This window comes from Pimephales promelas, chromosome 13 (genome assembly GCF_988280905.1).
Source record: "Pimephales promelas chromosome 13, fPimPro1.hap1.1, whole genome shotgun sequence".
Classification (NCBI taxonomy): domain Eukaryota; kingdom Metazoa; phylum Chordata; class Actinopteri; order Cypriniformes; family Leuciscidae; genus Pimephales; species Pimephales promelas.
In genome coordinates, this window is record NC_142781.1 from 29,914,707 (window position 1) to 29,941,394 (window position 26,688).

The window sequence follows — 26,688 nt, forward strand, 5'->3', positions numbered from 1 at the left end:
TCGTCGCTTGATAAACTTATAATTGAGCCGCTGTAGGCACATGGAATATTTAAACCTTTTCTTTAATGACGTTATGGGCCGTCAAGAGCCAGTCCCTTAGGCAGTCTATCTAGGACTGATCCAGCTCTCAGATTCAATCAAAAATATCTTTATTTGTGTTCCGAAGATGAACGAAGGTCTTACGGGGTTGGTACAGCATGGGGGTGAGTAATTAATGACTTAATTTTCATTTTTGGGTGAACTAACCCTTTAAGACTTCTTCATAGGGGCCTTGCTTGATGAAAAGCTTATGGCATTTTATGAACGAAAAATTACGGATCTCATGAAACCACATTTCTGATCCACAGAGATCTTGACTGAGAAAAACAACAGACTTTTGAATGAAAAAATATTTACTGCTTAAAGTAAAATCAAATAAAAACAATTAGAGCCACAAGCCATTACAAACAACAAGAGCTTTCGGGGGTTGACAATGTAGAGCAATCAATTTACGCACTTGAAATTACAAACTTCGGGGTTTGATGCTAATTGGCGTCATTTGTGGCATGCTCGCGCACATTCAAACAACACAATTACAGAACCGTTTACAGCGCGCTTGGAAAGCCTTCATGGAGTTGCCATATGACAGATTAAGCATGCAGAAGATTTGCCGAATAGAAAACCCTCGCACGTTTTCACTGTCTGAAAGCAGCTGAGCAACTAGAAGTGTATTTAATCGTGTAGTTCACCAACAGTACATTATTCAAGGGCTCAAAAGTCACACTATGAGAGACGGATGACAGTATGCAAATTCTGTAGAGTTCAGTGCACTGGCACAGACTGTCATCATTCGACTGTGTCCAGAGATACGGCCAAGGAAAAAGAGTACATTTACACCATATAGCAACGTTTCTTTAATGTTCTTTGTGAACGGCTTGCTGGTGGGCGTAACGTAGGGCAGCGCTCGTGTACTTTTCTGCGTGTAGTTACTCACGGAGACTCACACATACACAAACATACAAGCATAATCTCACACACACAAGGAGGGCTTGGCGGAGAGGAGCAGAGATGATCCAGACGGAGAAGAGCAGCAGAGGCGTGTTGCTGGCGCAGAGGCTCCAGAGCTTCTACTGTAAACATGAAGAGAGGGATGGATGAACCCCCTTCATCCCCTCTCGCTCGTTCAGTTCCTTCTCTGCGGACCCAGTCCCAGTTCGGCTCTCTGCGGACCGTTCCTCACTTGCCCAGCCGCTGCTCACACACCGCATAGCACTGCAGAGCGCCGAATAGGTCGTCGTAAGAGGCGTCTATGTGGGACGGCATTGAGCTACAGGTGGAGAGGAGAGAAAAATGGAGAGAGAATAAATCCTTCAGCGACACAGTCAAATAAATAAATGGCTTCAATAAAAAAAAAAAGGTTTAATATTTTTTATGTTTGGAAAAATGTATTTATATATGAATCTTATGTACACTACCATAAGTTTGGGTTCTGTAGGTTTTTTAAAAAAATGTTTTTGAAAGAAATCATATCAAAATTATATAAAAAATACAATAAAAATGTAATATAGTAAATAATCAAATATGTTTTCTATTGTTTAATATATGTTTTAACATGTAATTTGCTCCTGTGATATCAAAGCTGAATTTTCAGCATCATTACTCCAGTCTTCAGTGTCACATGATCCTTCAGAAATCATTCTAATATGCTGATTTTCTGCTCAAGAAACATTTATTATTATGATCAATGTTGAAAACATCAAACAGCATTTATTTGAATAAATTGTAAAACAATTTTATAACATACATTTCTATGCTTGCTGAATAAAAGTATTAATTTCTTACAAATATGATTGTTTGTATATGCAATTAAATTACACAATTTCAGTTATTTCCAAATGCACACATTTAATTTTAGTGGAAAGATCAGATCATGATCAGACGTGGTTGGACTATATCCATATCCTCAGGGTAACTGAGCAGATTATCAAAATCAAGCTAATTATAAACCTGAAATGTAGATGCATAATTGTAAATCAATTTCTTATAAACACTTCATTTTTTTTTTGTGCAACAGCTGACAGATCAAAAGTCTACAGATGTGTTATCAGACATCAAACAAACACAGTCCAAGACTGAATCCGTCATGACACACGGAAAGGAAACTAAACAGATCAAGTTTGCTAATAATGCAGCAAAAAAACAGCAGTGAAACACTGCCCTCTAGTGAAACAAAAATAACAGTGTTGAACAATGCAAATTCCCCATTATTTTCGTTTGCTTGATTCAGTATCTTTTTTAATATAATATGTCTTTATTAAATTATAATGCATTATTGCATGTATTATGTCAATGTAAGTACACAGACCTAGTGAAATTAAATGGAAGACTTATTTTTTAACATTCTCTGAAATTAACTCTAGTTAAAGAAGACATTAGTTATGTGGCAAAAACTCCATGCATATAATATAATTAGACAAAAACAGCTGTTTACACTAGTTTAAGATGAAGCATGACAGGTACAGTGGACAGTGACAGTGGTAATGATGCAATGCAGTGTAAGTCTATGTGTGCACTGCAGTGATCTCACAGAGCTGTGCACATCATCACGCGTGCTTGGAAAGCTTCCAGAGATAACGGTGCTGGTGTAGACAGGTTTAACAATTAATCTGTGCTGATAATCTCTCTAAAGGATTTAAGGGAACTCTCCAGGCAAAACACCAACATACAGAACATGTGAACTCAATTATGTCCAAGGACACTATGCTACCGATCTAGGGCCCTATGAAATCAGTTTTATTTTTCCCCAAATTCTGTTTTTTAATTTTAATTTTTTTTTTTTACCCTTGACTGTTATTTTAGTCGTAAAAAGAGCGTGCTTTTAAAGTTAATGATTAAAATGTAAACAAATAAAATAGGAATGACCTTAAATTTATTGAGGTAATACAAACATTTACTCTGTAGCCTTTTCAGGACACATACTGCATGATGCAACATAACACTGCACTCTTCAAGTAACAACAAAATATGGTTATGAGCTTCAAACTGTCCAGTAAAATAAATTATATTAGTTTATCTAAGTTTAAATAAAGTCACACTCTGTCTCTCTCTCGCCCAGTGTCGCTAACGTAGTTTGCTTCGCTTTTGTCCAATCCGGCGCCTTATAGACAGGCATGGTGTGCACGTTGTGTGTGTGTGTATGTGAGAGAGACGCGTGAGGCGGAGGGAGAGCGGGGAAACTTTTTTGCCGACGAAAGCAGAGCCGTGGAGAGTCGCTTCGCCATGCTTTCAATGTTTTGATTTTGTCATTGGAGCTGAAATGACAGGGGGAGGGGTTTGTGTCGCCCAGAATTGCTTCCCCCGGTCTGCATTTTCACCAGACATACGTTCTTATCCCACACAAAAACAGAATTTCAAACCAAATATGTAAAATTCCACGAAATTCCATGTTAACACTAGATTCCGCGTTAATTTGCCAATTCCGCACGCGATTCCATGATCGCGGTAATCAAAGGGCCCTACGATCCCACAATATCCCTCTCATAAAAATGTTTAATATTTCTTTGTTGTACGTTTTTCAAAATCCTAAACTGACTGTTTATTTCTAGGTTTAAATTAAATTTTAAATTCGAGATTCTTCTGTACAATTTGTGCTTGATCAAATATATAAACATACTCACATAATCTCTGTTAGTCTGATGTGCCAGGGAAGAAAACCAAGTGTGCTTTCCACAGGGCCAAACTTCAGCACCAGGTCTGGGTCAGGTATGTTTTCAGACTCTGCATGGGAAAAAACATGCATCAGTGGAATGAAAAACAGCTCTTTGAGGGTGAGGCTGAAGATGGAGAACAATACAGGCACTTTTGGTAACAGATGATTTTGGAGACCATAGAAACAGCAGACAAAAGGTTCTGCTCGCGAAAAGTGGCCAGTATAAATAACCAGTCAAATGCATTGCACGTGCATGTCAAAATGCTTTTAGGATGCAAAATGACTGTAAACACAGTCGATAATTAGACAGACAGGACAAAGATCTGATGCGTAAAATTGATTTGTACATCAACATGAATGCAGCCTATTAGATCTCCCGATGCCAATGATGTCATCAGTAAACAGCAGTAAAGCTCTCGACTGGAAAATGTTCAGCTATTGAAAGCTCTGTTTTTTGCTGATATGTTTCGTCGTTGTTCCTCAAATTTATCTTCGTTTATTTAATAATATTTGCTTGTATGTTTTGAAACTATATGAATATTCTTAACATAAAATTGTTTTGATTTAATTTTTACTTATGTTAAAACTTAGCTACTTATGACTACACAAGTAATTGAATCTTACATTTATTTGTACAAATCAATTGTACAAGAAAAACTGTAGATCAAGAGCTGTTTTGGAAACCGATCATAACTCCCAGAATTGGATTGGATCGTGAGGTGGCTAAATATTCTCAACCCTAAGGATGAGCGCAGTGAGCTGCAATAACAGAGTAGTGATAGCTGTGATATGAATATTCACCATCATTCAATTCAATTTATATTTATTTGTATAGTGCTTTTCACAATACATATCGTTCCAAAGCAGCTATACAGAATATGCATGTTTCTACGTTACAATTAAGAGTAATGTGATGGCCAGAGTTTCATTGTGAATCTGACATTATCATGCTCAAGATATATATTCAGTGTTTCGCATACATTGATTAATATGTGGCAGAGCCCACCACAATATCAACATTGACCACCATAAATAGATCCCATTCATTAAATAGACTGTGGTTGCCTGAAAATATATTTCACCTTCTTTTAATAACACAAAAAAGTCACATTTTGCGCCACTGCTATCTAACAAACTAAAATCAAAAGCACAATAAGATTTTGAGCCCTTATAAAAAGACTGTCTGTTATAGTTGCACAAAGAGAAGTACAGTATGTGCACTTCCCTCATGCGATCAGCATCTTTGCTTGGATCATGTTAATATGCAGTGGTTACCTCTAATTTCAAATGGCTTTCAATAAGGCCAGTAACAAAGCAGATAAACAATAAATACATTTGCTTCTTAATGTTTTTTTGGGACTAAACGCTCATATTTAACTGCTAGTTTGCGCTAATGGTCAGCTGACTGATTACTACTCACCTCTGAGTAATGAGTCCATCACATTGACATCAATGTCTTTGGATGTCCTTTCCTTCTGCTCGACGGCCCTACAGAGCTGCTGGGCTGCCTGGACGATACTGAGCCGCCCATCGTCTGGAGATAAGACCTTTACCACTGACTGACAAGATAAAACTATAAATGAAAGACAGAAAAAAAATTATTAAGTGCAGTGCAGACAAAACATTTAGAAAGACTAAAATACCCAGGTGAGGCACTGTCCCTATTTCATATGTAAATTTAGAAAATGACTAAAAGTCGAAGACATGTGATGAGACTGAGCTCAAAGCAGCAATTATTTCACATCGTATGAATAAGCTCATACAAAGTTACAAAGATATTTTAATATGTCATTGAAGATGGAAAAAGTGAGGGATAAAACTAAGTTAAGTCAGAGCAGTATTTAGTACATGTACATGTTCATCCAGATGGAATATGTTCAAAGAAAAGGTGAAAAGTAAATAAATAGAAAGAATATAAAATACAATATAAATTAAAAGTTTAGGGTCAGTAAGAATTTGTGTTTTGAAAGTCTCTTAGGCTCACCAAGGTTGCATTTATTTGATCAAAAATACAGTAAAAACAGTTATTACATATATCATTCTATTTTAGTATAATTTTAAAATGTAATTTATTTCTGTGATGGCAAAGCTGAACTTCCAGCAGCACTAATAACCATATATTGTTATATAAATGTTGAAAACAGTTGTGCTGTTTAATATTCAGGATTCTTTGATGAATAGAAGTTCAAAAGAACAGTATTTGTAACAAAATAAGGTAGCTGTAATACTAAGTCATGTTTGATCAATTTAATCCTTTCTGAATTAGAAGTACTCATTTATTCCCGAAGAAAAAGAACAATTCTTACTGACTCAAACTTTTTACTGGTATAAATGATTTCAGGGCAAATTCTGAACTACTAGTCCAACTGAAGTCCTTATTGTTGATCTCTAAAAAATATGTTGCCTATGCCTAGGTGTAAAACAATAACCAAAGTGGGTTTTCCCCATGTATCCCTGACTCAGGTTCCATAGTCTTCAAAAGATGAATCGCTTAAGGCACATTTGGAGAAGTAAAAGACATTTCCAGACCTACAGAGTTTGAACTAACAATGAATCTTTCCGAAATACAAATTGCATAAAAGTTTCTGCATTTTACCACAAAGCCTGTGGTGAATTAAGAGGAAGTCATGAATACAGATAATAAAACAACTGATCATTACGATTCACAAGAGGTGTCAGAGGAACAAAAAGGGACAAAACCAACAGTCATCCAACCGGTTTGAACAGGCGTCCAACCACAGTGGGTGACTCAAACAAAAAGCAACAGTCATTTTCTCCGCTTTTGAACCTCACCTTGATGCTCTTGTTTATCTGTACCGTTCTTCAAAAACTCCACCGAGTATTTGGAGCTGTCCATTCCCAAAAGCTCCTGCTGCTTTTTCAGGATCTCCTCCATGAGTCTGGAGTTATTCCTCTTGAAGACACCTTTGAAACAAGGATGACAAAGAGATGATGACCTAAATATATCCCACTCCCATAAACACTAAAGTTTCAGCAAGATGTTCATCATCCATGAGAGTTAGAAACTACTATAAAAAACATGCTGTGAAGTCAGATATAACAGATGCTGGAGTCGCGCTAGTCAGAAACGTACAATTTTTACAATATATTGTCAGACTCGCCAATTGAGGAACATTACATTAGTGAATTAAATTTGCTGGTCTTTTAAATTAATCTAATGATAATGGTGTTTAGATCAGTGGCGTTCAACTGGTGGGATGCAGTCATGTTCTGACAGGGAATAATCCATCCATGCTAAATAATAAACTGCAATTAAAGAAAATATTAAAGAACATTCAAATAAATAAAGCAAAATTAATAGGATTATCACATTTTAAAAGATCTTGAAGCAAAACGAGTTGAGAAACACTGGCTACTTGGTTTCTTGGACCACGGTGGCATAAATGAAAAAGAAGGTAATTTGACCTTTAAATTGAGATGTGATTCAGATCTCGGTTCACCCTTACCACACTTTTGGAGGTCATGAAATATATGTCAAAGGTTTTAAGAAATAAATCATATCACATAGCCAACTCCCCTTGCTTCATTGAGAAATACTGAGCTGAAAGAGATTGTTTTGAAATAGGCCAGACACATTGTACTCTATAAAGACGAGTAATAGGCCTTAGGCATTTCAAAACCTCCTAAAAGGATTGAAAGACACTTATTAATGTAAATAATGGTATCATAAAGTCTAGTTTTTAGTGTAAGCATGTAATATAAACGAAACCATTCAACAATAATCATCCTATTTGACTTCAACATAAAGCATAAAAACTTTTGCATTAATGCAATCATATCTGAACACAGAATTCATCACTAAAAGACTTTAAATGTGTCAATTGAAGTCTTTGCTTAAATCATCACGAGTGTTGAAGAAACAGCAGGTGACTGGATGCATGTGACAGAGACAGCAATTCACTTCCCTTTATTCAGTGCAAACCTGGATGAGACTTACCTTGATTATCATACACACTGACATATGAGATGCCCACTGCCATGCACCAGACCACTAGATTGGCAATGTCAGTGTAGTGGATCTCCTCCTCAGTGATCAATAACCCCACATGAATGGGCAGCTTTTCTAACGTCCTGCCTTCGGCTCCCCAGCGAACCTGGCGGCTAGACCGTTTGCCAGTGCGTCCAGCCTTTTTCTGATTATGAAAGCCGAGGGCAAGGGGCAGTAATAACCCCACCACAGCCCGTTTCCATCTCCAGATGTGGACTCGGAACCAGGCTAGCAGCGCGCGCTGAACATAGAGCAGCGCGTGCAAAAACCGCCAAACCATCTCATACAGTAAAGCCATGCGTCTTTAAACACGTTCCTATTTGAAAATCTATCGGATTTTAAAGTATATTCCTCATTTTAAAGTAATACGTGAGCGTGTGAGCGATGGTCTATCGAGAAATTTGCCATTTTGGTCACTGCCAACGCCGCAGCGCGCCGCCGGCTGCCATTTCTTCTTCCTGCCAACCTTTCCACTCTGAACCTGCTGCTGTGTGACATGGAGCTCTCTGATTGGATGGCTGACGTCATTCTAACCGCTGGTCTGGGGTCAGTTATGACGTTTGCCTGGCAAGTGTTACAGTAGCACCTCAATGCAGAACATGAGATCCACGGGGAGGAGTCGGATCACGATCCAAGGGGTGGAGATGGTTAGGATTAGGGTTGGGTTTAGGGATTAGGGGTGGGTTTAGGGATCAGGGGGCGGAGTTGGTTAGGTTTAGGTGTATGGAAGGTGGGAGGAGTTGGATCTGGATCCGACTCCTCCCCATGGATTTCATGTTCCGCAGTGAGGACCATCTCAAGTGTTAAGGAAAGAAAATAACTGTTTACGTCTGGTTTCAGATCAACACTGTTTTAGCCTTAAACGAGATTCAATGCGATTGGTTGCTGGACCAGCAAACGGAATATGTGTAAATCCTACTATTTTAATAGGATTAAAAGATGCCTTGTCATTAGATTTATGAATATAAAAAAACACAATATGTTATATATGTGTAATAAAATATATTTCTAAAATCAATACTTTTAATATTATAATATTATATATACGGTCACAAAAAAAGCACATTTTTAATGGATAATTGATGAGAAGTGATGAGAATCATATTTTCCCATCTAAACACAGTTAATTTTATTGTAGTGTGATGAATCAGAAAAATAAACAAATATAACATTTGCTTAGGCTATGTTTTATCATTTAATCAATCACATTTTAAATCATTAGGCCAGTATCATGCTGGTGTTTCTCGTTATTATCATTTTGATGTGTTCACCATCATTATCATTTGGAAAAAAATATGTTTAATGCTTTTCTTTTATTAATCTTTATGCCTCAAATGTAGCTGATAGACTTTGGGTGAACTTTTGTACTTGCTGTTTAGATGAGGGCAAAGTTTCCGATAGACAGACCACAAATGCTCGAATGTCTCAGAATAACGTGGTAAACAAATCGTATCTTGCAGAAGGGATATGTTGTGCAGCAGTTCTGTCTTGTGTAGTGTGTAAAGGTTAACATCTTTCTGACACATTTGGGGTATACTGTACGAGATAATGTGTGTATGGCCCCCCTCCACAGTGTGAAACCACGTCAGAGGAAGAATCATTTTCTGTACGGGTCAGTCTCTACCTTGGACGAGCCCATGCTCTTTTGGCAACCTGTCTTTTCAAAGAAAGATCTGTCAATCAGCTTTACTTATCTTTAGGCAATAACATTATACCCTGAGTGTGTTAATATTTTAGCTCATTTGCATTTAAAGGGACAGTGCATTTTACCCTCAAAAAGTGACAATTTTAACATGCTGTATAAAAATATCTGTGGTATTTTGAGCTAAAACTACACATACACACTCTGGGAATATCAAATACTTATTTTACATCTTGTGAAGGGCATTATACCACCTCTTTAAGGTGATGTTACATTGTATTTTCTAAAATAATTACTGGTGGGAAATATGAATTAACTTTTATGAATCAGACAAATTCTGACTCTACCATCTGAATGTCTCAACAGAAATCGAGACTCATCAAACCAGGCAACAGTTTTCAAGTCTTCAACTGTCAAATTTTGAGTTTGATTGCTCGTTGTTGATTGTAGGAGACACATAGAATAATGCAGACTATCATTGTTATGAGAAAACAGCTTCCCAAACCTCTGTGCTGCTGAAGCTGCATTTTGAGCATCCAAGGCTTAAATATCCAAGCCATGTGAGAATTAGATCTGCTTTATTTAGAACAATGGCTGAGATCATTATCTTGCTTAGAAAACAAAATCTTACACCGGCAAGGAACTGACATATCAGCAATATATCGTCCTAACTGTTTGCAAATAAGAAACTTGCTGATAAACTATTTGCATCCCATTCTGTTGAATGCATGCATTTTTATAGGCCTATATAAATTGTTGCATTCAGTAATATTAACTTTACAAAACAAAGCTTTAAAACCTAACATGCATAACATTTTTATATTGTAGACTATTGGTCAAAACTGTTAATTAGCCTACACATTGTAAAATGCCCTGGAAATATAGGCCTATAATGTGTGTCTTTATAACCTAAAAAATAAATATCAAGTTAAATAATAATGAAAATATATATATATTTATATATGTATTTATAAATACGTAGGTTGGTTTGTGCTACAAATAATCGTAATTATTAAACATATTTCTTGAGATACTGTATGCCAGCTACAAGTCTGTTAATTTGTGTAAAAATGATACTGTTTCAATCAATCATATTAATAGTGGTAATTAGTTTGAATGCTTTTTCGTAATGCTTTTTAATGACAGAATAATGACTAATTTTCCATTATTTCGTCATTTTCTCTAGATCAGGCTTCTGTACTTTGTTAACAAATATAAAACAATAATAATAACAGAAAAAAACAAAAATATATAGGCATAATTACCATTTGCAAACATATCAGAGAGTTCATAAGACTGTATTTGTTGCACAAACGGTCTATCTGCTGTAAGGTAAATTCCCATTAAGCAAACACAGATCTGACTTACTCAGCAATCGATTCGCTCGTCTATCGACTGTCTTCCTCATTGACGGACCTCATCGTGTGGCAGACCAAACTAATCGATCCAAGTTGTTGTCTTGTTCTATCTCTGATTTCCTGGTCAGATGAGAGCACGGAAAACACCTCAACAAAGCATCACTCTCACTGTCTATCTCACCAGAAGCATCTTATCAATATAACTTGAACGACCAAGTGATCGTGCCGAGTAAAGGAATAAATTGAAGTAAATCTGCGTGTTCTTCCTGTAACGTTACCCGAGTTGAAGATGTCTGCGTCCGCTGGCGGTGCTGGATCCCCGGGCTCGGCCCTCTCCGCCGGTTCGCCTGCGGCTCCCGGCCCCGGCATGTCCATGTTCCGATGGCTGGAGGTGCTGGAGAAGGAGTTTGACAAGGCGTTTGTGGATGTGGATCTGTTACTGGGAGAGATCGACCCGGATCAGGCTGATATCACATATGAGGGCCGTCAGAAGATGACCAGTCTCAGCTCATGTTTTGCTCAGCTGTGTCATAAAGCCCAAACCATCTTCCAGCTCAACCACAAAGTAGAGGTGAGGAAAAGAGATGAAAATGATCTTTTAAAGGCTTTAGGCAAAGTTGATGCTCTTTTATTTATGGACATAGAACTCTCTGTGGGCTATATGTTTCAATCAAATCTGTTTTGATAGTTTGGGAGTGTCTAGCTAATTGTGACATATTTGGAATTATGGGTGGTGGGTGTTACTCTTTAATACTAGGTTTGTATATATTTTACAAAAAAATTTAATTAGAATATAAAAAGGTTTTGAATATTCTCTAAAATTGTAACTTCGTGTTTCAGTTGGATTTTAAACTATTACTACTATAAACGAACAAAGTTACCACCTAAATACCACGGCATATAAATATACACTAGACCATTGTGTGTGTGTGTGTGTGTGTGTGTGTATATATATGTGTGTGTGTTTTTTTCCGTTTAGATTTATAGATTATGGCAAACTTCCTATTGTGTAACAATACTTCTAAGTTAATGCACTAATAAACCTGGCAGGGTGATCAGGACCCTGCCACGAAGCAAGATGTCGTGATGTAATAAAAAAAGGCAAACATACAAAACACCATGTTCATATTTAGAGTTGTAAATGTTAAATAGGTCAAATCCGGCCAATTATTTTATCTGGAAAATGCTTTGCATAAGGATATAAAAACCTGTTAAACCTGCTTAGCTCAGTGCTAGACTGGTCATTCTTCTGTTTAAAATTGACATCATGTAAAAGACCCCTCAACATTAACTGCAGGATAATATGAATCTATGTACGAGCTCATATTTGTATTAAGAATTGTGGCTGTTGAGTTCTGCTCTCCTGTGATTTTTCTGTTACACAGTCTAGATAATTAGTGTTTTGTCTGTGTGTTGATGGTTTCAGGCTTCCCAGGAGACCAGATTGTTTAATCTGCTTTTCCCACCACTTTTCAAATCTGTTAATGGCTTTTTATCAAAGCTCACAGTCCAATTTGAAAAGCAGTGTTAGGCTACCGTCCACAGGGGAAATCGTCTTTGACATAGAGGAATCCCATGAGTCCAGGATAGAAAATTCAAAATAACATGTTCTTAATGCTAGTGACTCTCATGTATATTTGTGTGGGGGCTGAATTTCTTTCTGAGAAGGTAGTTTAGCACATGACCTCTTCACTGGCGCAGCTGAGCAGAGCAGATTAACACACAGCTTGATAAAAACCCTGCTGCACAAGAGTATAGTTGGATGTGACAGTAAACAGCTTCCTGTGCTTATAAAAGCACTGAGGCGAGACTATACCATTCCGTGGTATTCATTTACACTCAACTAAAGGATTATTAGTAACACCTTTTCAATTTCTCATTAATGATTTTGATTTCATGCTACTACTCCTATGATGTAATTTTCCAAGGGTCCCACCCAAATATCTTTACTGAACACCCTCTCTGAAGGCTGTTACTGTATAAAAGGTCTTGGCATACAACGAGGCCTTTTTCTCTAGTTATAGGCTGCATCGCAAACTCTTTTGAGGAACTTTGGTGCCTTCGTTTCAAGTCAGATTCAGTTACATTTTTAATTCAAAGGAAAGATATTCAGTTTTGCCGGTTGAAATTTTGTTAGAATATCGTTTTGCTTTTTCGCTTATCGATTGGGAAGGGAAGCGGTGGGAATCTGAAGTATTCTGAAGGGCCATTAGGTTCAGATTCACCACTCTCGCTGCGCTTGATTTGAGTACAACCGTACAGACAGATAAATGAATCTTCTTTGATGCATTACTGCTAAATATGAGAGTCCCTCAGCTAACATTGGCTATCCAGCAGAGGCCAGGCGCATAAATAAATGAGTGGATTTTTTACGAGAGGACGTTTATTTCTGTCCCTGATGCAGATTCTCTACTAAAGAGGCTGAAATGAAGGAGGATTGAGCTGCTTTTTAAATGATCGTGCCTTCGGATGGGGGATGGGATCACATAATTCACTGTGGCTGTGGTTGTTAATGGGTGTGTCGGATGAGTTAATGAATTAACCATTTTAGAAAAAAAAAACACCGCATGTTTATGTTTCGGATGAACCTAAGATAAACTAAATGTCAAGTGTTCTTTGTACAGATTGTTTAGCATAGCTGATTCAAATGCATTTAGTTATTTATTGGTTTGAACATGAAAAAAATACAGTTTTTACAAACCTATTCCAAACAACGTTTGAAATCCAATTTTTCTAATGAAATCCGATGAATCAGATTGGATTTCAAGTGGGTTTTTTATCATGCAGGACTGTAACATCTTACACAAAGCCTCAAATTAACGTACTATATATACAGTGAATGAATGCATATGCATGAATATGATGTAAGAAATATCATTATTGATATATGCAGAGGCGAAGTATTAATTTTTCCATCTTCTCTACAGCTACATGCTAGAGTCATTCAACATCGGAAACATGGCTCAACTTGCAGGAAGGCATGCACTAATTGCTAGACCACTGTCTAGTCCCTCGAAAAGTCACACAATTTGGTAGCATAGTTTTAAATTTGCAGCTTTTCATTGAATTAGAGTCTTTTAGGATAAATATCTGCCTTCGTTTTATGTTTTTTCCTCCATGTATGTCTTTACTTTTCTGGATCAGACACTATTTGAGTCAGCACAAGTCTCAGCATGATTCATGATTCTTGGATGGCTAGTTAATAATACTGTGTCTGTGTGTGTGTGTGTGTGTGCTTTAGGCTCAGCTGGTGGACTTGCGGTCGGAGCTGACGGATGTCCAGGCGGAGAAGGTCGTGGTGGAGCAGGAGGTTCACGAACAGCTTTTGCAACTCCACGCCATGCAGCTCAAACTCCAAGCCAAAGGAGGCCAGGCGGTCGACTCAGACTCTATCAAGGACAGGATGGTGAGCACAGCTTCATATTACTACAAATGCAGCAGAACTGACTGGGTTTTATAGATGATTTATTTAAAAAAAACTGTGAGACACTTAGATATAATGTTAGCATTAAAAGGATAGGTCACCCCGTCATTTATTTACTCTCCCCTCAAGTTTTTCCAAACCTGTATGAATTCCTTTTTTCTGCTAAACACAAAAGAAGATATTTTGAACAATATGGGATAACCAAACTGTTGATGAGCCCCATTGACTTTCATATTTTTGTGCCCCCATACTATGGAAGTCTATGGGCCCATCAACTGTTTGGTTTCCGACATTCTTCAACATATCATATTTTGTGTTCAGCAGAAGAAAGAAATTCATACAGGCTTGGAAAAACTAGAGGTGAGTAAATGATGACTGAATTTTCATTTTTGAGTGTACTATCCCTTTAAGGCCACCTGGATCTTCAAATCAAAAAGTTTGCAAAAGTATGTGGACACCTGATCACTGAACATCTCATTCCAAAACTATTGGTATTAACAGGGGCTTTCGCACCAAGTAGTTATAGGAATATAGTTATAGACCATTTCACAAGATGTAAACAACACTGGTCCAGAAACACTTCCTGTTTCAGTTTGTAACTGTTTTCTTTATTTCACATGTAAAGAAAACATCTTAAAGATGTTTGTTTAACTTTTTGATTCAGTTTTATATGTTCTGTTGGTTGTATTTTATCCCAGCTTTTATGTAGTGTTAAACTGAAACAGGAAGTGCTTCTGTACCAGTGTTGTTTACATCTTAAATGGTCTATAAGAACTAGCCACCAGGATGAGAACTAAATGTTACGCTGGACTAGGGCCTCTTTCCTGGTTGCATTCGCACCGCCAGTAGGAAATCTGAAGTGACGCAAGTCGTGCTTGTTGTGACTTTTATTTGACGGCGCTAACAGCGCTCACATTCTCCGTCTTCATTAGTTTATGATCTGTTTAACAGTCCTGTCTAATACGTTATTTATACAAATAAAGTAAACAGCATTAGTGTTTGCCGTGTGGTTGATTAACCAATGTTGCTAGCATGCTAGCATGACTAGTGTTGCTAGCATCTCATTGGGTTTTCTCCTTAGCGTAAAGATTCATCTATCACTGTTTTCCATGTTTGCTCTGAGTAAATATATATAGGCTATAAACTATGTGTGCACACAACGTTTTTTGTTTTTTAATGGCGGGTGCTGATGTTTCATGTGCGTTCAGACAATCAGTGTACATTTACATCACTGGTAGTTCCTATTGGGTTAGACCCTGCTCCGAAGTAGGAGCTGAAAAAAGGAGAACTAAAATCATTCCTATTTCCGGAAAGGGCAAACATGCCAAAAAGCAGGTACTCTGCTTTCTGCCACTAGTTCTAGGAACTATGAAAAGGTTCCTCTGCTGCGAAAGCCCCTAATGTGGAATTAAATCCATTATAATGGCCTCCACTCTTTTGGGAAGGTGTGTTATTGATGTGACTGACTGATGGAGTCATTTGCTTGCATTGGGGTGACAGTGGAGTCTAGCATTGTGTTTGGTGATTAAAAGGTTAAGAACAGGCCAATCGAGTTCTTCCAGACCCATCTCAAAAGAGAATTACTACTAGAATTACTATACTAGACGAACCTGACAGAAATGTTGTTTTAGCATTTGGCAAACAAACCACAGACTATCTGTAGGTTCTGTGCTTTAGGCTTAGTTTTCAATTCATTTGTAACTATGGTGCCTAGGTATTATTTTACATGTTACACAATATGCAAATAGCAGATGCAATGATTATTTACATGTTATGACCAACAGTTATAGTCAATAAAATTTTATTTAAATAAATGAAAAATAAATCACTAAAACTAACCCTTACAGAATGAAAAATGCATTACACTTAAGAGTGTTATTCAATTACTTGTTAGGAGAAAGTTAATCTGCACAATTAGATATCCATAAATAAATATTATTTGATGTTTTATATAAATATGATGGATAAAAAAGGAATAGGATTTATTTGAAATAGATTTGTTTGTTAAAGTCTTTACTGTCACATTTGATCAATTCAATTTTGATACCAATATGTTATTATTAACTCAAGTTTCGACGGCAGTTTGTCAGTCAACAGTGAGTATTAAATCTGCACTTTCAGGACTCGGCTGTCCTGTTCTGTAACTGACCTGTCATTGTTGCTAGACTTTTTCACTTCACAGCAGCACGACTTGAATAGCCCAGGGCAGAAATCTGACGAAACCACTTGTATGTCTGCTGAGATTACATGGCTGTATTGTTCTGTTTATCCTGTAATAGACTGTAATAGTCCAGTTCACTAATTAGCACATGTCCACATACTTTTGTCTGAGTAGCGTAGCTGTGACATGTGATGGTGTAATTGTATGATCAGCTGTAATGAACACTAACAGGCTCTGGTTGGGTGGGCACTCTGCAGTCTTCCTGGCTTAACCCTGCTTATGTAAGAATGAATGATGAAGCTTCACAACCGGCTTTCCTGTTTAACCCCTCTAACTTTTGACCCTCTGTTTTTCTTCTCAATCTTAAGCCTGTTTCCTCAGTGGAGGACAAGGTAAGTTTTGCATTGTTTTGAGTCTGTGTGTCCCATCTAACTCCAGTCTTTTTGCCTGGTAATGCTTATGCTGTCTAAAGTAGGGATGGGCAACGATTAATCACATCCAAAATAAAAGTTTATGTTTGCATATGTGTGTGTAGTGTGTATAATTAATTTGTATATAAATACACACACATGCATGTGTATATATTTAAGAAATATTTGCATGTATATACTTTATATATTTATACATAATTAATATCATATAAAAATATAAATATTTGATATATTAAAAACACATTTTTGTTAAATATACACATACATGTGTAGGTGCATAGCTACTGCTAGATGTTTGTTTTTTTTACTCCAGGGGTTGTAACAAATGCAGAGGTGCCATTCATATGCAAGTCATGTTCTATTAGCTTTCCTGATTGGCTGGATTCATGTCACTGGGCAAACTTGATGTCAAATCTACATTTGTTACAATTCTGCGTCTATAGTATGTGCACACATTAAGTAGTGTATCTTAAAGGAATAGTTCACCCAAAAATATATTTTTCTTACAAAAACCCATCGCTTCACTTTATTAACCTGCTGGAGTTGTATGGATTACTTGATTACTTATGATGGATGGATGCGCTTTTTGGAACTTAAAAAAACTCAAATCTGGGAAGAGCCAGGATATTGTTTAATTTAAATCTGATTGTGTTTAGTCATATACACATAGGATGGCTTGAGGGTGAGTAAATCATTTTCATTTTTGGGTGAACTATTCCTTTAACTAGTGTGTTTGTCTGGTGATCTCACCTCACCTGTGTGTTATTTGTTCTTATTTTTGTGGTCATTGTGGTGACGTAGGTCTTCTGCTTCTTGTCCTCTTGGGCAGCACGTTGGAAGAGCTGTTTAATGACAGTGGTTTGATGTTACCTCAGTATATACACATGGTCAGACCTCCAGCACACCACCTCAACTGCTCACCTCTTGTCTTTATCTGATTACATTTCACAGGAGAAGGAACTGGAGGCCAGTAAGAAAGAGAAAGTGAAGGAGGCTAAGTTGGAGGCAGAGGTGAAGATGCTGAAGAAAGAGAACGAGGCCCTCCGCAGGCACATCGCGGTCCTACAGGCTGAGGTGTATGGAGCCAGACTGGCGGCGAAGTACTTGGACAAGGAGCTGGCTGGGCGGTAAGGGAAAGCATTGTTCTTCTGACCGCTGTGTGGGTTTCATGTGGCGATATCTTGCACACAAAGAGCCGAATTGGTTGGTAAAAGGACTGCTATTTTTATTATTAGGGTGCAGCAGATCCAGTTGCTCGGGCGAGACATGAAAGGACCAGCTCATGACAAACTGTGGAACCAGCTTGAAGCGGAGATTCACCTGCACCGCCACAAAACAGTGATCCGAGCCTGCAGGGGGCGCAATGATCCCAAGAAGCCCTTGCCATCCCCTGTGGGGCATGTAAGACACGTTCATTTCATTTACAAGATGGCGAAATTGCATACAGAAGGCGAACTAGTTATATCAGAATAAGTAAGAATAAGAACAACACTAAGTAAGAATTTTTACCCTTAAAATCATGTTTTCAAAATCGTTTCAGTGGTTCATCAAGTCGTGACATGGTGAAATGCACTTATGCTACCGCTTTGCAGTCCTTTATATGATAAATCCACGCTATGTAAGATTACCAGATTGGATCACGTTAATGTATTGCGAATGAGACATAAGAAAAATACAAATTTGACTTGCTTTACGGCAAGCGTTACAATTGCAGATAGGTGGAGTCTACTCGACAGTAGACTACAACTACACTTTCATAAAATCATGCATCATACTCTACCTTGTCTGTGGCCATTTTTGATTCCAAAGCCGGTGCTGGATAAACAGAAAGCATGTGTGTGCGACAGTAGGAGGCGGTAAGCTAAATTATTTACGACAGCAGTAATGGCAATTCCGCTTCCAACCTGTAGGGTGACCACAGAGGAAAAGTTACTTGGTGTTGCTTTAATGATAATCTAATTTCTAATCTATTAATCTATTATATTGTAATTACATTCTTATTTATTTATTCTTATATTTATTTATTTTTATCTTTTAAAATACTAAATATAATGTGTATGATATATATATATATATGTCATATAAATATATGATATATATATATATATATATATGAAATTTTCTTCTAGAATGATCATTTTTATCAAGCCTGTATATTTAAGTTAAGTAATTTCACTTAAATTGCAATGAAGATTACCTATTAATTGTCATTACTGAACTTAAATATACAAGCTTGATAAAAATGATCATTCTAGAAGAAAATTTCAAATGGCACTTAGAGGCTTTTGCATCTGAACTCTTCATATATATATATGTGTGTATTTTTTTATATATGTATAAATTATTTTTAAAAGTCAATGAAATAAGCTTAATTACCCATATACTATTTATTTTCATTTATTTATTTATTAATTTTGAGATGAACTATTACCATTTTCAGGTGATTCACCCTTAGTGTGTGCTCTATATATTTACCTCTCCAGGAAACAGATTCTCTGAAAAAGACTCAAGGAGTCGGCCCTATACGCAAAGTGGTTCTGAGCAAAGAAGATCACGAAGGACTTGGCATCTCCATTACTGTGAGTTCAGCATGCAGGCTGCTCCATCCATTATTGTGAACTAGACATGATTTTATTTTCATGTTTGTTCCAAAAATCAAAGTCCTGATTCAATGTTTACATTCCTGGAATTATACAGGGTGGGAAAGAGCACGGTGTCCCCATACTCATTTCCGAAATCCACCCCACCCAGCCTGCAGAGCGTTGCGGAGGACTGCATGTGGGAGATGCCATCTTAGCCGTCAACAACATCAACCTGAGAGATGCAAAGCACAAAGAGGCCGTCACCATCCTCTCACAGCAGGTGAGACACACACACACAGACTCTCTTTCGGTTCAGTTTGCAGCTCGACGAGGGCGCTGTCAGATCAGGATTAGCTTGTCACTAGGGATGCACCGAATATTCGGCCGAAAATGGCCCAAAAGTGCATTTTCGGTTTTCGGCCGAAAGACTTTTATCACCGAAACAATACGGCCGAAATGTTGTGATGACGCAAACAGAAACCGCGACCTGCACGCGTGCTTGTCTGAAGCAACATGTCTGCGGTGCGGACGTATTTCAGTGTATCTAAACCCGCGAGGAGACGGAAGCCTTGTTTATCCACCTATATCTGCTCTAAACAACGCCATGACGACGATTCCGGTTGCGAGCGGGTCAAGAGCGGTGCGCGCACTGTCTGTGGAGACTCGCGCTGCGGAGGCAGGCGAAAGTAAACAAGGCAGCGCGAGTTTCCACAAACAGCGCGCGCACCGCTCCAAACGGTCGAGGCGTTTATACTTGACGCGCTCTCCGTTGTACTATTCCTTGAAACGACAGGGGACGACTCAAGTAACTGTCCTCTAACCATCAGGAATCGGTGAGAAGAAGAAAGATAAACGCATGACAATGCTTATTTTTTAGTAGGCTATTCCACCACCAATACAAAAATAATCATGTAAAACCCAGTAAACCCTGAGATTATTACTTGTGACATTACAAAAAATATGTATATGGGATTGGAAACTTTATGTATGTATAGAACTAAATTAATGCTCTCTTAAATATTTAAATGCATTCACTAAACATGTTTCATTAAGTTTCATGTACATTTGTATTAAACATGGACCATTGTTCATTTAAAAAGGCTTTTTATGTTATTGTATGCCACATTTTTAAAATGTAACTAATTTAGACATGCAAACTGGGTGCTACTGATGAGAAGTTTGCGCTCGGCTTTGTTTTTGAGAGAACATTTCATTTTAAAACCCTTTCTGCAGGCCAGTAGATTATTATTTAGTGTATGAGTGGGGTCAAGTTAAACATTTTAGTTTGAATTTTATTTTATACTGTGCATTGTGCTAAATAAATATTTGCATAATTTGTAATTGATTTATTCTTTGAAAATGTGATATTAATATGCAATTGCAATGCCTTGATTTTAGTAAAGTTTGTACACAGTCATAGCCATAAATACAATGATACTAATAATTCTTTCGGTGTTTCGGTTTTCGGCTTTGGTTTCCTCTTTTTCGGTTTTCGGTTTCGGTCAAGAATTTTCATTTCGGTGCATCCCTACTTGTCACACAAACTTATTATTAGAACCAAGTTTCAATCCCATTCCCACACTTACAGAGAACCTCCCAAAGGTTAAGATGGTGTTTCATCGGGCTTGTGTTATGAGGGATTTGAGGAGAACACATTGCTTTAAAGGGATAATCCACCCAAAAATGAAAATTCTGTCATTATTTACTCACCCTCATGTTGTTCCAAACACATTTGACTTTCTTTTTTCTGTTGAACACAAAAGGTGGCCACTCTTTTCAGTTCAATGAAAGGGAATGAGGACTTGGGTCTGTCAAGCTCTAAAATGACAACAAAATCCACCATTTAAATTACTCAAGTCTTCTGAAGTCATATCATATTTTTGTGTGAGCAACCAATAGCTATATTTACTCACTTAAAGGGATAGGTCACCCAAAAATTTAAGTTCTGTCATCATTTATTCACCCTCAAGTTTTTCCAAATGGTCCAAATTTCTCTCTTCTGCTGAACACAAAAGAAGATATTTTGAAGGATGTTGGTAACCAAACATTTGATGAGCCCCATTGACTGCAATAGTATTTTTTTCTCCATACTATGAAAGTCAATGGGGTCCATCATCAACTGTTTGGTTACCAACATCCTTCAAAATATCTTCTTTTGTGTTCAGCAGAAGAGAGAATCTCATACAGGTTTGGAACAACTTGAGGGTGAGTAAATGATGACAGCTTTTTTGGATGAACTATCCCTTTAAGAAACATGCATACAGACACTAACACATTTGGGGGGTTTCTCTGCAGAGGGGGGAAATCGAGTTTGAAGTGGTTTACGTGGCTCCAGAAGTGGACTCTGATGACGAGAACGTAGAGTATGAAGATGACAGCGGACACCGCTACCGTCTGTACCTGGACGAGCTGGAGGAGGGATCAGGAGCCAATCACAACAATGGCACTGCTGACCCCGCCTCTCTACAAGGCAAGTCCATTGAATTAATACATTTTCTTCCTGGCAAATGAAACATTCATTAATACATGTATGAAAATGTGTAAATATACAATTATTCATTGTCAGTTCATGTTTATTTATAATGCATTCATGTTTTAATCTGTCAATTTATAAATATACTAATTTGTCCTATCTCAACTTATACTATTGTTTATTGTCAGTTCATGTTTGTATATAACATTAATATTGTACTTTTATTTTTTTATATTTGATGCTGTTCACTTTGAAATTAATTGTTGGCATGTTTTAGCTTACCTCAAGGGCATCCAAGATGTAGGTGTCTTTGATTCCGCAGTAGTTTCAATTTTGATATTTTTAGGTCAAACCGTTGTTGTCTATCAGTCATATAGTGCAGGTCTATGGTCACCACCTCAAAGAGCATGCACAAATAAGTCCAGATTAAACATGATTTAATGACTCGTAAATGCAAGTACACATCGAAACGAGCGGTTTGTGTGAGAAAACAAACAGTATTTATGTTGTTTTTACCTCTTAGACAAGTAAAAACGATATAAATGCTGTTCGTTTTCTCACACAAACCGCTCGTTTCGTGTCTTAGGCCATCGATGTGTACTTACATTTATGAGTCATTAAATCATGTTTAATTTTGACTTCTCTGTACGTTATCTTTGAGGTGGTGACCATAGATCTGCATTATATGACTGACTTGACCTAAAAATATCAAAATTGAAACTACTGTGGAAACAAAGACACCTACATCTTGGATGCCCTTGAATTAAGTTAAAACATACCAAAAATTAATTTCAAAGTGAACTATCCCTTTAATGGTTTAAAGAGAATTGGAGAATTGTGCAGTTTATCTAAACCGGCCATCCGTTTTTTTATCCTTCCAGCTGTAGGGAAGCACTTAGTGAACAACAGAACAGAGAATGGAGACACCGGCTTGTCCAGTGAAAGCCCTTCAGACGACAAGACCTCCAAGACAGCAGAGTCTGCAGAGAGTTCCTCTTAGATCTCCAGCCTACGAGAAGAACGAGATTAAGACTGCACATGTATAATATGTAACATACGAGATTCTTCTTGTTTATGCCGTATGGAGAACAGACTGCTTCGACGTCCACTGGAGATGGATGAACCACTGAGAAACACTGAGAGAAGAGGACATAATATTACTAAGCGGCCACAAAGGATTGCTTGCAAATGTATGTCACGATCTTGGTTTATGGCTGCAAAGAAACACTTGACGGGACAAAATGACCATCTACGTAGATGACTAAAGCGATTGGATGGAATTATATAGTATAAGAGTTTCGATTCTTGACTTCCTCTTTCGTGCATTTAATGACCCTCCATAGGTGAGCTGAATCTGAGCTCAGATGTAGAGCTTCTGCTTTAATTATTCACGTTTCTTCTCTCGTACTGAATATAGCAATCAGTTACTGTTTGCTCAAAGTGTATGTTCATGTAAAACATCATCGTTTTTAACCTTACTGTTTTAACCTAGTGTGAGCTGGTCCTGCTCTAAATCAAAGGCGAACAGGATGGTGTTACTTCCTGTTTTGCGCACAGGGTGGAGGACAGTAGGTGATGGGAGAGAAACAACACAGCGTGTCGTAATGACAGTAAACATCCACACATAACGGCTCAAGAACAGCAGGAGTTCAAATGTGCCATTTAATTGACCTAGAATGAGTTTCGTAGAAGAGATATCCTGGTCATATTTTCATATTTTACCAACCCCCATATATAGAAAATTTCCCCCAAATTCTCATCACTGTAACATGCTAATTTTTAATTCAGGTAAACTTTACCCTCAATGTTTAACTTCAGAAGTTCAGTTTAAAAATGTACAATTAAAATGAAAATTATTTTTTTTATATATTTAGTGCTGTCAAATCGATTAATCATGATGAATCACATCTAATATAAAAGTATGTGTTCATATAAAGTATATATATATATAAATATAATATTTTTTTAGGGCTGTGAAACGATTAATCGCATCCAAAATAAAAGTTTGTGTTTACATAATATATGTGGGTGCACTGTGTATAATTATTTTATATATATAAATACACACATATGCTTGTGTATATTTAAGAAATATTTTCATGTATATACTGTATAAAGATTTATATATATTATATTATATATGAATATAAATATTTGATATAAAAAATATTTTTTTCTTAAATATACATGCATGTGTGTGTATTTATATATATATATATATACACAAAATAATTATATACAGTGCACCCACATATATTATGTAAACACAAACTTTTATTTTGGATGCGATTAATCACGATTAATCGTTTGACAGCCCTTAAAGGCAGACGGATATTTATGATGTGATTTATCACAATTAATCAGCACTAATATATGAAGAGTTCAGATGCAAAAGCCTCTAAATGCCATTTGAAATTTTCTTCTTTAATGATGATTTTTATCAAACATGTATATTTAAGTTCAGTAATTTCACTTAAATAACAATTAATAGGTAATTATCATTGCCATTTAAATATAATCACTGAACTTAAATATACAAGTTTGATAAAAATCATCATTAAAGAAGAAAATTTCAAATGGCATTTAGAGGCTTTTGTATCTGAACTCTTCATATACATACTTGAGTTTTTTTTTTTTTTATATTTGCATATGAGTAACTTTTGTAATGTGAAAACATTTGTGAGCTACTGACAATTGGGGAAAAAGGGTGAACGTGTGTATTTCTCATACAAACAATATTAATTAATTGCCCTAAAATCAAACCTCTTTTCCTTTATTTAAAACATTACTTCTAATTTAAGAGTGAAATATGACTTGGACCTTTTTTTAATGAGATATACCCATCTGCTGAACTATTTTTGAGTGTCTTTGCTGAACAATGTCGTGATAGTGCCATTGGAACCTACTGTGTTAACGGTGTCTTTAGAAAAGATACTGATATTACCTGGTTAGGGAAGTGGATTTGCATTTTTACACAGCAATGTAGCATAGCGTTATTTAATCCAAGGCAATCTTTATATCCTGTCCAAAAACATAAAAGGGTACAGAACTCTATCAGCCCTATTCAGTCTCAGAATGCCTCAAATCATTACTGTAAATGTGACTAGAAGAGGTTCCTATAATCATCAGTGTTGCTTTCCTATCAGTGAGTTATTTAACATATCACTTTTCTTCTGTTATACTGTCATCTCAATCGCATCTTCAGCTTCAGCCATCTAATGCTCCAGTCTAAATGTCTGCACACTGATTATTACTATATTTAACTGAAACATGGGCTACATAGCAATAAAACAATTCCTAAACACATGCTTTACTCTGCTGAAAGAGAAAATGCTTTAACAAGGTAAAGGCTGGTTTCCAGCAAGGAAGGATAGCTTGAGTGTTAAATATGAAAAACTCATAAGGTATTTGCTTATATCACACATTTAGTCTGATATTAATCACCCAACTGTAATGGTGTTTATAGATGTTATTCAGATGAGGGCAGTCAGGACAATCTTATGAGTATGTGGGCTGGTTTAGTGGACTCATGTTACCTTCATTTTCTTGATACTGATTAGTTCATCCGGGAGATGATGCCAGTGCATGGCACAGTACAGATGCAACTCTGACCTGAAGAAACATTTTCCCTGTTTTTAGCCAATTCTTTTTTTTTTCCATCCGGTTTGTGTGTTCCCCCCCCCCCCCTTGTTTATCGTTTTTCCTGTGTCATAGGAAATGTGCTTCGGAAACACAGGAAATTGGGAATAAATGTTTCACATGTAGTTAATATATGACGTGAAATGTTTCAATAAACTTAAATTAATTGCCCAGAGCACTGTGTTTTGGTGAAATGTTGATTACAGGGTGTTATTATTGCAGATGAGTTGCAATACCTCATTTAAACATGAGGTGGCAGTACGGCTTGACAACAAATTCATAGCATTTACTCTATTATATCATATTTTGCAAACTTGGGTTTACTTAATTATTGATAGTTTTTTTTTTTATAAAATCATATTAAAAATGTATGAAAACGTTTCATTAAACATACATCAGGCTTTTGAGGAATGGTCATTAGTATCTCTCAATCATAGTTTCATTGCAGAAGGCTAAATGTTTAGCCCCCCAACCCCGCAATAAAAACAACTTTAATAAAACTAAGCATTTAATTATCATTTTACCCTATTATTGTAAATTTTTGTGACAAATGTTATTTATGTATAGGCATATTGCAATTTCCTCCTCGTATGAGCTGAATTTTTTATATATATATATATATATATATACACAGCCCAAACCACGTGACCACGAGATCAAAGGTTGTCGCAACTCCCACTTTCAACGCAATGGCTCATGTTTTTAACGAAGGCTCGGCTCATTAATATTAACAAATGACAGTTCGCTTCGGCAAGGTAATAAAAGTAACATGATGTCGATCGTATTCATTTTCATAACCTCGCAGGATTCGTTTTTTTACGCACTTAACGGATCACGCACCCTGGTGTAGGCTACTGCATTCCAGGCAGGTTTTTGAGCCCGTAAATCACGACTTCAAATCACGACTTACGACTTTGTAGCATTCCAGGTCATTCACGTTAAACTACCTAGATGTAAACAAACCAGCATGGCGGACCTTACGTGGCTCACGCGCATTTGTAATCATTTCTAACGCCAAAGGTGCTTACTCCTTGTTTATTTGTGGGAAACCGAGGAGGAAAACTAGCGCATGAGGCAAGATAAGCTGTTATACCTTTTATTTTACTTTATTTGTATATTTTGAAATGTATTTGGTATTAATTTATCCTTGCACTCAATGGACTGAAAACTAGTTAACGTTATATTGTCTTAACCCTTATGCTGCATTAGGGACATTTTTGGTCTTTTGCAGTTTAATTTCTTTGACCGTTTTGGCTGTTTTAATGCAAATGGTATGACATT

At 36.9% G+C, this 26,688-nt stretch overlaps 2 protein-coding genes across 3 annotated transcripts; one reads left to right on the top strand and one right to left on the bottom strand.

Moving 5' to 3' along the window:
- Window positions 1-374: 374 nt before the first annotated feature.
- nus1 (NUS1 dehydrodolichyl diphosphate synthase subunit) lies at window positions 375-8,188 on the bottom strand. Its single transcript, XM_039693105.2, has 5 exons — window positions 7,647-8,188; window positions 6,482-6,613; window positions 5,109-5,261; window positions 3,657-3,756; window positions 375-1,306 (listed from the first exon to the last, which is right to left on the bottom strand). Exons 1-5 carry the CDS (start codon window positions 7,993-7,995, stop codon window positions 1,216-1,218), a joined length of 825 nt encoding a protein of 274 aa, XP_039549039.1. The 5' UTR covers window positions 7,996-8,188; the 3' UTR covers window positions 375-1,215.
- Window positions 8,189-10,764: 2,576 nt separating this feature from the next.
- Window positions 10,765-25,582, top strand: gopc (golgi-associated PDZ and coiled-coil motif containing). Of its 2 annotated transcripts, XM_039693248.2 has the most exons (9): window positions 10,765-11,268; window positions 13,939-14,103; window positions 16,651-16,674; window positions 17,665-17,840; window positions 17,949-18,114; window positions 19,197-19,292; window positions 19,411-19,575; window positions 21,591-21,765; window positions 22,650-25,582. In XM_039693248.2, exons 1-9 carry the CDS (start codon window positions 10,987-10,989, stop codon window positions 22,766-22,768), a joined length of 1,368 nt encoding a protein of 455 aa, XP_039549182.1. In that variant the 5' UTR covers window positions 10,765-10,986; the 3' UTR covers window positions 22,769-25,582. The 2 variants fall into 2 exon arrangements, with proteins under 2 accessions (XP_039549182.1, XP_039549183.1); XM_039693249.2 differs by lacking the exon at window positions 16,651-16,674 and having other exon boundaries at window positions 10,766-11,268.
- Window positions 25,583-26,688: the final 1,106 nt, after the last annotated feature.